This window comes from Lolium perenne, chromosome 5 (genome assembly GCF_019359855.2).
Source record: "Lolium perenne isolate Kyuss_39 chromosome 5, Kyuss_2.0, whole genome shotgun sequence".
Taxonomy (NCBI): domain Eukaryota; kingdom Viridiplantae; phylum Streptophyta; class Magnoliopsida; order Poales; family Poaceae; genus Lolium; species Lolium perenne.
The window spans coordinates 198,379,446-198,390,434 of NC_067248.2; the positions used below are offsets into that span (position 1 = coordinate 198,379,446).

Below are 10,989 nucleotides of genomic sequence, written 5' to 3' on the forward strand. Positions count from 1 at the left end.
GTTTCTCCATTGAAAATGAACACCGACAAAAAAAAACAGGTCCAGACAGGCAGACAAGGCCCAACAGGCCGATATTGCGTAACGGACAACCCAGACAAAGGGATACAGACACTTTGATCAGCGCGAATCTTAAAGCACGATCCAACGGCGGAAAAAATCGACTGAGACATAAGGTATTCTCATTCACCTGAGACATAGCAAATCCGCTTATTAATTGGGCTTTCAAACTAGTTATTCCGAGTGAGTTATCCTCTGCTCAAACACAGCTTATTAACCAAGATATAAAACAATGGCGATAATCGGCTCGTATATTTTTTAGTCGATCTCAAATCTAGCTACTTGAATACACATAGTATGAGCGATCTCGAGTGGCTCACCAGCGACGAGCCTCTCGTCGCCGTAGATGGCGATCCCGGCCCAATCTTCCTTTTTAAAGGCCAAAACTTGATTTTCCGACGATTCTACTGCCCGCCGTTTAATTTCCCCAGTCGTCGCATCAAAGAGATCGCACCCGCCCACGCGTCCCGTAATCTCCTCCGGATTAAAATGGCCCCAATCAACAGTTCCACAAGCCAAAACCCCAGACGCCACGCCACACCACACAGATGGGAAGCAAGCCAGCGCCGCCGCTGGCCGAACACCTGTCGTCGCCGGTCATGGCGGCCTCCACCACCACCGACGATCCATCCTTCCCCATCTACATCTCATCCGACGAGGACGACGACATAGCAATCCTTGGCACTTCCAGTGGCTCCGACGAGATTCAGATCCAGAAGGCCATCCTCCTCTCCATCGACCCCTCGGCCTCGCCCTCCGCCACCAGAACCTCGAAAGAATCCATTCCAGACCGCAAAGGCAAGCGTGCAAAGTTCCCGCGTCAAGTCATCGATGTGGATGATATAGTTGAAGTCGTCGACGTGGATGACGATGACAGCGTGATCTTGCTCGAAGTGGTAGCCAACGGAAAGGTGAAAAACCCGAGCAATGGCGCGGTGTTCAAGGTCGGTGGCAAAAGCTCCCGCAGAGCCACGACCATCGACCGGTTCTACTGCACAATCTGCACGGAGACGGTCTCCGGCATACAGCGCTTCCCCGTCGCCGGATGCGCGCACGCGTTCTGCGCCAGCTGCGTGGGGCAGTACATCGCCGCGAGGGTCGAGCAGAACTTGCTGTCCGTCGGCTGCCCCGATCCGGGCTGCAAGGGCGGCGTGCTGCACCCGGAGGACTGCAGGCGCGTGATCCCGCCTCCGCTGTTCGACAGGTGGGGCGCGGCGCTCTGCGAAGCAGCGCTCCCTGGGGAGCTCAAGTTCTACTGCCCCTTCAAGGACTGCTCGGCGCTGCTGGTCGACGACACCAGCCCTGGGGACGCGGCGGCGGTATTAACGAACGTGGAGTGCCCCCACTGCAACCGGCTGTTCTGCGCGCGGTGCAAGGTGCCGTGGCACGACGGCGTCCAGTGCGCCGAGTTCCAGCGGCTCGGCGAGGACGAGCGTGGCCGGGACGACCTGCTGCTCAGGAAGGTCGCGCAGCAGCGGAGGTGGGGGAGGTGCCCCAGGTGCAGGATGTACGTCGAGAAGGTGTCCGGCTGCGACTCCATGCGCTGCAGGTAACTATATATACTGCTTTACCTGAATCTTCTAGTACTCACAAACCCATCATTTATTTTCATGCGCGCGCACCCAAAACAAAATTACGGCGAGGCTGGTTCCTGTTTCATCCATCTGTTTTGCAGGTGCGGGCGGAACTTCTATTACCGTGCGGCTTTGTGACGATCGGTGCACATGTATACAGGCAATTTGAATCAATGGCGAGTGATCTAAGGATGGATGAACCAAGCCCGACGCTACTTTGAGGCAAGGAAGTAACTAAAAGCTGAGCAATTAGCAAACATCACAGAAGCGCTATTGGTTGAAGTTGATGATGATGATGCCGCATAAATGAGACTCGGGTTTGTGACTATCTGTAATACCATAAGTCTGTTATGGCTTGTGACACCTGATACTCTCCATTTTGCTTTTTATATATTATTAATGGTTCTGTCATCTATCAAAATGGCTTTCGAAATAGTAATAAAAGATGGCTTGTGACATCTCTCGATTTGTTTTTCATATATCGCAAGATTTCTTGATTAAACTTGTACATGATTTTAGTAGTAATAACTTACCTTTCATTATTGGGGGCGTTTCTAACATAATTAGAAAAGCTAGCGAATGCAACAAAAGTAGATTGCCTAAGTGGACTCATTTGTCTAATGCTATTTTGGAAAATTGGGAGCTGAAGGAGGTAGAGAGTGATGGTAGATTGTTTACTTGGTCTAACAATGAAGAAATCCTACTTTGTTTAGATTACATAGAATTTTAATGTCTGATTTTTAAAAGCATGTACCCCTTGTTACTTATGTATGAAAACTTTGCCTAGAGTTATTTCAAATCATTCTGCAATTATTTTGGACTTGGGTTTTTGAGAGGTGATTTAGATAGTGTAGTCTTGTGGAATAGCTTTTATCCTGGCAGAGACATCTCAATTAGATGGGAAAATAGAGCTAGAGGTAACTTCTTAATTAAATGAAAAAATAGAGCTACAAGTATAAGGAAAATCTTCAAGGTTGGAATCTAAATTATGTGGTTACATAAGAGACAAAAGAAATTGTTTGTTGCTATAGATGAAATATATATGTTTAGTGTGCGTGGTGGTTTACCTTTGGATAATTGTATTCTTAGAAAGAAACATGATGATTAGTTTCATAGAATTTATAAAGAAAAGGAATTACTAAAAGGAGATGTTTGTATTGCTTACAAAATGAGGGTCTAATTCAAGGTGATAGGAATTACTAGAAGGAATTATGGCTAGAGCTAGTTATAGGAGCAGGAGAAAGAAAATTAGTTTCTTGAATCAAGATGAGGGTCTAATACAAGGTGATAGGCACGTGTTGTTGTTTGCTACTTCCTTTTATAAAAATATGTTTGGTCCTAGTAATGTTGATATGGGTATTGGTTTTGATGATTTAGTTTCTAATGTTTTAGATGACAATGATAGAGAGTTGCTAGGGAAGCCTTTTACAGTAGGAAATTAAGTTTTCTCTTTTTTCAAATGAAACATAATAAGAGCTCACATCCAAATGGGTTTCTAGCTGAGTTTTATCAACATCATTGGCCTCTAGTTTCTGGTGATTTATGTTTTTTTTGTGTTCCTTCATTGAAGAGTAGATATTTCTAGTTAGCATTATGGTGTCTTCACTCTTTTACCGAAAAGTGTTGGTGCTGATAGGATTCATTAATGTACATTAGTATAGAACAAACATTCACACATGGCTGAAATGGCCCGTCGCACACGGTATGCCTGACCTCACTACGCAATGGCGGGTGATGCTCTTCTACAACGCACATGGTTAACGTGTGTGATGGGGCCTCCTTTCAGACGCGGTCTTTTCCTATAACCGTTTGCGATTCAAAGGGCCAACACAAACGTTTTGTTCCACCCGATCGTAAGCCACTTGTAAGAACGCATACCATGTGCTTTTAAGTAGTCATATGTGTTTATATCAGATGTCACACATCCATATTGACTAGCCATATGCTTTTTGCAGACATTTTATCTATGTAACAAACATTACTCGGATGTACTCAGTAGCCCATAACTCAAAATAGCCCATAACTCGGTGATCGCGGGATTTGAGGTCTCCCGCACATTCATAGATGGAGGAAGCACTCTAAATCTCATATACGCGGATATGTTGCGGAAGATGAATATTTCTCTGGCAAACCTGACACCAACAGACACGCGTTTTCATGGCATCACACCCGAAAAGCCAAATTATCCTTTGGGAAAGATTCTACTCGACGTACAATTCGGGACAAGAGAGAACTTCAGGAAAGAGAAGTTGGAATTCGAAGTTATTGATTGGTCGTCGCAGTATCACGTGCTATTAGGATGACCCGCATATGCCAGGTTCATGGCCGTGCCGCACTACACATGCCTGTTATGGAGAATCCCTGGACCTAAGGGCCCAATAACAGTCAAAGGAAGTTTCGCTCTGGTGGATAAATGCGACAAGGATTTCCATGAACTTTCTGAAACCTTCGGAATGCAAGCGGAATATGATGCCGCTGATCAACAACTACGATGTATTACCCGACGGTGGTAGATCCTTGCAGGAGCAAGCTTTCGACACCTCCAAGAACTCCAAGGAAGTATAGATCCACCCGACAGATCTCAAGAAGACGACGTCCATCGCAACAAACTTGGATAGCGCATAGGAAAGCGCTCTCGTCGAGTTCCTCCGTAAGCGCTGGGAAATCTTCGCATGGTGTACAACTGACATGCCAGGAGTACACAGGGAACTTGCCGAGCACCCTCTTAATTTAGATCCAAGAGCCAGACCAATTCGACAACCTTTGCGGCGTTTCTCCGAGCCAAACCACAAAGTTATGCTATCTGAAATCCGTCGACTCAAAGAAGCGGGTTTCATCAAAGAACTACGCACCGAGGCCACTTGGGTCGCCAACCCAGTGTTGGTCCCGAAGAAAAACACTGAAGTCCTTCGCATGTGCGTCGATTTCACGTGTCTGAATAAACATTGTCCAAAGGATCACTTTCCCCTCCCAAGGATCGATCAAATTATCGACTCCATAGCGGGTTGCGAACGTCTTTCCTTCCTAGATGCGTATTCTGGTTATAACCAGATCTGCATGAAAGAAGATGATAAAATCAAAACAGCTTTTATAACCCCTTATGGTGTGTTCTGTTACAAGACAATGCCCTTCGGGCTGAAAAACGCGGGAGCCATGTATCAGAGGATGATGCAGAAGTGTCTTGCCACGCAGATTGGCAAGAACGTCCAAGTATACATCGACGACGTTGTCATCACAACACAGAAAGTATCATCCCTTATCGATGACCTGCGAGAAACCTTCGACAACCTCGACAAATTCTGCTTCAAGTTGAACCCGACGAAATGTTATTTTCGTGTTCCTGCGGGAGAACTCATCAGATACTTGGTGTCAGCTAGAGGGATCGAGGCCAACCCAGAAAATATACAAGCTATCTTGACGATGAGGAAGCCAACCAAGCTTAAGGAAATATAGCAGTTAATTGGGCGAGTCGCAGCGCTAAGCAGATTCGTCGCAAGGTTGGGAGAAAAAACGTTGCCTTTCTACGCCCTCATCAAGCAAGGTGAAAAGTTCAAGTGGAACGAGGAAGCAGACAAAGCTTTTGAACATTTAAAAAGGACTATCTCAACACCACTATTATTGGTGGCACCCCGAGAAAAAGAACCCTTGCTGTTATATATTGCGGCTGCACCTCAAGTAGTCAGCACAGTTCTCGTGGTAGAATGATAGGAAGAAGGAAAAAATCCATGGAGTTCAGCGGCCAATATATTTCCTCAGCGAGGTCCTGGCACCATCCAAGCAGCGTTATCTGCAATATCAGAAGTTGGAATATGGAGTTTTCATGTAAGCAAGAAAGTTAAGACACTATTTATTGGCACACCCTATAATAGTGGTCAACGAAGCGCCTCTCTCGAACATCTTAAACAATCCAGAAGCCACATGATGTGTCTCCCTTTGGGGAATCGAGCCTTCCCCGCTGGACATCACATATGAAAAAAGGAAGGCAATCAAGTCGTAAATCTTGCAAGACTTTGTCGTAGAGTGGATGGAACTCCAAAACAGAGGACCCCCAGATTTTTCGGGTACCTGGCATATGAAATTCGACGGATCAAAGAGGCTAGAAGGAGCTGGAGCAAGCGTGGTACTTGTCTCACCACAAGGCGATACGATGAAATATATACTACGGATGAATTTCCCCAATGCGCGAAACAATGAAGCAGAATATGAAGCACTCATACATGGGATGAAGATGGCAAAAGCGTGCGGCGCTACTCACTTAAAAATCTTTGGCGACTCCCAGTTGGTGGCTCCACAATTGATGAATAAGTGCGATGCAGTCAATGACAGTATGATAGCATACAAGGAAGTGTACAATAAACTCGAGAAAACCTTCGATGGCTGTGAAGTTAATCACGTTAGCAGGTTAAGCAACGATGAAGCCGACGTTTTGGCTAACATCGGCTCGCAGTGTCTGCCGGTGCCACCTGGGGTTTTTTGGGAGGAAATCAGCGAAAGATCAACCAAGGCAAAGAAAACACACAAATAGCCGAAGAAAAGGGAGAAGGCCAAGAGAGACTCGGGGGCTACAACAGCTCCAGAAACACATACATCAGATGACGAGGAAGATCCAGAAGAGGTCATGATGATCCAAGTCCCCTGGATGCAAGTATACTTGGCATATATCACGAAGAAAGAAATACCCTAGGATCCGGTGGAGGCAAGGCGAGTTATTCGACGATCCAAGGCGTTCACCGTGGTAAAGAGAGAACTATACAAATGAATCATATCAGGAGTGTTGCAGAGGTGCCTTACATCCGAAGAAGGGCGAGCTATATTAAAGGACATACACGAATGAATATGTGGCCACCACGCAAGTAGTCGAGCAATAGCAGCCAAAGCTTTTCGCGTAGGATTTTACTGGCTGAAGGCAATAGAGGATGCAAAGGACATAATGCGCACTTGAGACGCTTGCCAGAGATTTACATCCAAACCTCACTCTCCAGCAGCAGAATTAATGTCAATACCATTGGCATGGCCTTTCGCACAATGGGGGCTTGACATGGTGGGAAAGTTGCACAAATCCTGGCCAGGAGGACACGTGTATCTGTTGGTGGCTATCGACAGATTCACCAAGTGGATTGAAGCAGTACCAGTAACTTCGCCCGACGCAACATCAGCGGTAAACTTCATCAAGGGAATAGTTTTTCGATTTGGCGTCCCCAACAGCATAGTCACGGACAACGGCAGCAACTTCACCTACCGAGAATTCAAGGATTATTGTGAAGGTGTGGGAATTAAGCCGCAGTTCTCATCGGTGGCGCACCCGCAAACCAACGGTCAAGTCGAAAAAGCTAACAGACTCATCTGCAACGGCATCAAGAAGCGTCTGTTGACACCACTTGAAAAAGCGCGACATACCTGGATCGATGAACTGCCCAACGTATTGCGGAGCCTATGAACAATGCCTAATGCAGCAACTCAAGAAACTCTACTCTTCTTAGTTCATGGAGCCGAGGCAGTACTCCCGATAGAAATAGAGCACAACTCCCTCGAGTCATGGAGTATAACAAAGAGATCTCGTAGAAGGCGCTCGAAGACGATGTTGATGCAATTGAAGAAGCCAGAGATGTGGTACTATCGAGAGTAACGGCGTATCAGCAGAACGTCAAAAACTACCACAACCGACGTTTGCGACCCAGATCATTTGAAGTCGGCGATCTAGTACTTCGACTCAAGAAAGACGGACACGAGAAATTCGAGTCTCCATTGGTGGGACCATACATTATTACCGAAGTTATTCCGAGAGGAGCTTATCGACTGAAGGACAAGAAGTCAGGCAAAGACGAACCAAACCCGTGGAACATTACGCAGCTGCGGCGTTTTTACGCCTAGAAAGAAGTCAATACAACACAAACCATGTAAACATACATTGTATATGAAGAGCTCGTAAGTTTCCACACGCACTCTTTTCCTTTCAGGGCACCGAGTGGGACTGAAATGTTTTTAATGAGGCGGACTTGCGATGATGCAATATAGCATGGTTGAAATAAATATAGTGATGACATATACCTCTCCTTCTTCGGGCAACACTCGGGGGCTCGAACCCGACAAACGCACAACATATTCAACTTCAGTACACTTATCAAATATACACGCCTTGGTTACACAAAAACCTCACGAAACATAAAAATAGTATGCCAAACAAAATACCGGGGGCTCAAAGAAAGATCGTAACATAATTAGAAGAACTTGCCTTGACTTTGCACATGTCTCGCAAGAAACTTACAATATACATGACAAATAAACATATACAGCTCTGCGTTTGGTCCAAACCTAAAGCATTGAGAAAAAAGAAACAAAGAACTCCTATATCAAGTTATCTATGTTATGTTTTGTCTTGCATCACGGACATTTTGAGTGGAATCATCGTATCGAAACTCCTTGAAGAAAGTTGTATCTACCCGAAGAAGCTCATCAACATTACTTTGGCGACAGGAGACACAGCCGCATCATGTTTGTCAACTTTTATTCTCCTCTTCGACGCCTTAAGGTAAAAAGTGTCAACGACCTTGTCAAAATCCAACTTCGAGTGGCAAATCTTCAACCAGATCAAGGCCAACTTAGCACCAGCAATCATCTAAGCCTTCATGAAGTCGTGGATGCTGCGCACGTCCTTGAATTTGCCCATAATCTCAAGAAGATTTTCAGGTTGTGGGTTCCGAGGAAACATGGCATTATACACCATGGCCAAGGTACTGGTGCAGAAGTCAAAAAATTCCTGAATTTGGGCGGCTCGATCCTGAAATTGCACAATACGGCGAGTGCGGTCTCTATCCGCCCAAAAATCGACGTCATTCGCCTTAGCAAGTCGAAGAAGGGCTTTAACTGGCGAGTTCACTCTTTGTTCTTCGGCGGCAGCATCCAGAAACGAGCCTATGAGCAACATAAGGAAAAAACAATGTAGCACAATACAGGAAAATATCAAGGAAACAACAAGATAAAAATAACATACCAGTCATATCCTGACTTGCACCAGTCATCAAGTCAAGCATATAGCTCTCGCGTTGAGCAGAGCGTGTGGTGTTAGTAGTCGCGGATTCCTTCAATTCAAGAGCCTCCTACGCCTGACGAAGAGCAGCTTGCTCGCGATCCGAGGATCTGCGAGATTGATCCAGAACTGTTACAGCATGTTTCTTCATCGCCTGCAACTTTATCGTAGATCAGCCATCTCTTGGTGAATCGAATCAGGACACGATGAAACATCCAAGGAAACGTCGCTAGGTACTCTCGCAGAATGAGAAGTAGCGGGACAAGCGTTGGAAGGTCCATGTCCAGTATAGTTATCAAAAATCAACTGGAAGACAAGAAAAAATATCGATATCAATCATTCGGCAAGACACATTTTTCCATTCATATTCAGCACATTACATAAAAGTGAGTCCTTACAAAATACGGCTCTTAGAGAACCCATACAAATCATCGGGAGCAGCAAAAGGCGGCAATATTTACAAAAAGGTAAAAGAAAAAGGAAGCGCAAGATTGGTCTACTTGACCTCCATCCGAGTGGTGCTAGCAGAAGCGGAGGACTTCGGGTCAAGGAACGCGATGAGTTTGTTCGAGTAAGCTATGGCGTCCTTCGCAAGAGCCTTCCACTTCTCCGAGTTCAAGCCCTTGGGGTACCAGCCTTCGCCCAGTCGACTTTTTGGCCGCTGGCCGCTACAAGGGAGATGGTCTCTTCGACTCCAATCTTCAAGCTAGCCCGATGATAGGCCAAAGCTGGATCATCATTCTCCAGGAACTGTTGGGCAAGCTAGGAGAAAATCTCCGGTTGGGTGTCCTTCAGGAAGAAGTGGGGGAAGACGCGCTTCAGGGCATTCCGCGCGGAAGTTATGCACTTGCGCGCTATGTCACAGTTTAGCTCAAGAATATCGACAGTGTCTAGGATACGGTCATCTGATTCTTGGCTTAAAGTGTACTGCTCACCCATTTTCCCTGCTGGAGAAAAGCAGGACTTCGTCAACACCAAAGATAAATTTAGCACAACGAAAAGAGGAACGACAGAAAGAAAGATAGTATTACTCGAAAATCTTTGGGATTGCGTCTCGAGGCGCGTGCTTATTTAATTCTCACGCTCGACCTGCTTGGCCTCCTTGTCACTCAAAGCATCTTCAGCGGCTTGAAGCCTTTGGCGGAGATCTTCGACAGCGGCAACATCTTTTTCAACCTTTTTGCGAGCTGTCTCGCTGGCTTTGAGCTTGGCCTCAAGATCGTCGGCGCGTTCCTCGGCACGACAAAGTGCATCTGAAAGGAAAAAAGTAAGAGGACGCAGAATCAAGATAGGGATAGGTAACATGTTAAGAGCATCAAAGTTTTACCTCTTAAAGTCGTGGCTTCGTCGTGAAACCCGATAAATCGGGAGCCCAAGTTGACCAGCTCTTTCATCATGGGCTGCAAAAAGTCGACAAGACAGAAATATAGCGTCGGGGGATACAAAATCTTTCGAGCCAAGACAAAAAAGCCGACAAACAGGAAAAGGAAACTTACATCCTCAAGAAGGGGACCCGACGTACTTCTGGTGACAAGCTCCTATGTGCTAGCAGCCCCGGTTTTAGCTTTCTTTGGCTTAGGCGCTCGGGAGCTGGGCACTGGAGTTGGTGCTCCTGGATTATGTTGCGGAGGAGGAGAGGCTTCCGAAGTGACACGGCAATCCTCGGAAAGGACCAACGTGTTGGAGGTGTTCGTAGGAGCTGGCCCATGAGCTTCGGGTTCTTCTTCCTCCTCGTCAGCTCTGTCAGTATAGTGGCAGAATAAATATAAGAACACCAATAAAAAGAAGATAGGAAAAAATAACAAAGAACAACTCATGAGCTAACGGCGCCAGTCATGGTGAAGGGGTCGAAGACTTTCTGATCTTCGGGAGAAGATTTTTCGGCAGCATGTTTGGCGAGTTTGGACGCGCCGGAATCTTCGTCGTCTATCTTCCTCTTGGGCTTGTCCGGAGAAGCGGCAGGAGGAGGGGAGACAGAATGAGCAGATTCGGAATGTTGATCTGATTCTAAATCCTTGTCGGAGGAACCCGCAGTTCTTTGAGATCATCTCAGGAACTAAGGATTCTTGCGAGTCGTCGGCGACAACGGTTCGCTCGTCCACTTCCCCGCCCTCAGGTAGTGGGTGAAGAGAAGAAATAATTTGATGTTTCTGCAAGCATAAAAGCACGAGAAGAAAAGAAATTTAAAACATAAAGGAAAAAATAGCAGCAGTCAAAAAATAGAAAGGTACAACTCGAAATAAAGAACTTACTTCGGGAAGGGCGTGGCTACCACTGAATGGTTCCACGCGGTAGGATGAAGGGACTTCATGGTTCTTGCTCAAGGAAGTG

At 46.2% G+C, this 10,989-nt stretch overlaps 1 protein-coding gene across 1 annotated transcript; it reads left to right on the top strand.

Moving 5' to 3' along the window:
• The first annotated feature begins 605 nt into the window (after positions 1 to 605).
• On the top strand, positions 606 to 1,610 carry LOC127298158 (E3 ubiquitin-protein ligase RSL1-like). The gene has a single exon (XM_071821036.1). It carries the CDS (start codon positions 606 to 608, stop codon positions 1,608 to 1,610), a length of 1,005 nt encoding a protein of 334 aa, XP_071677137.1.
• Positions 1,611 to 10,989: the final 9,379 nt, after the last annotated feature.

Excerpts from the sequence above, each read along its gene's own strand:
- LOC127298158 (XM_071821036.1), top strand. The coding sequence starts at position 606 with ATGGGAAGCAAGCCAGCGCCGCCGCTGGCCGAACACCTGTCGTCGCCG.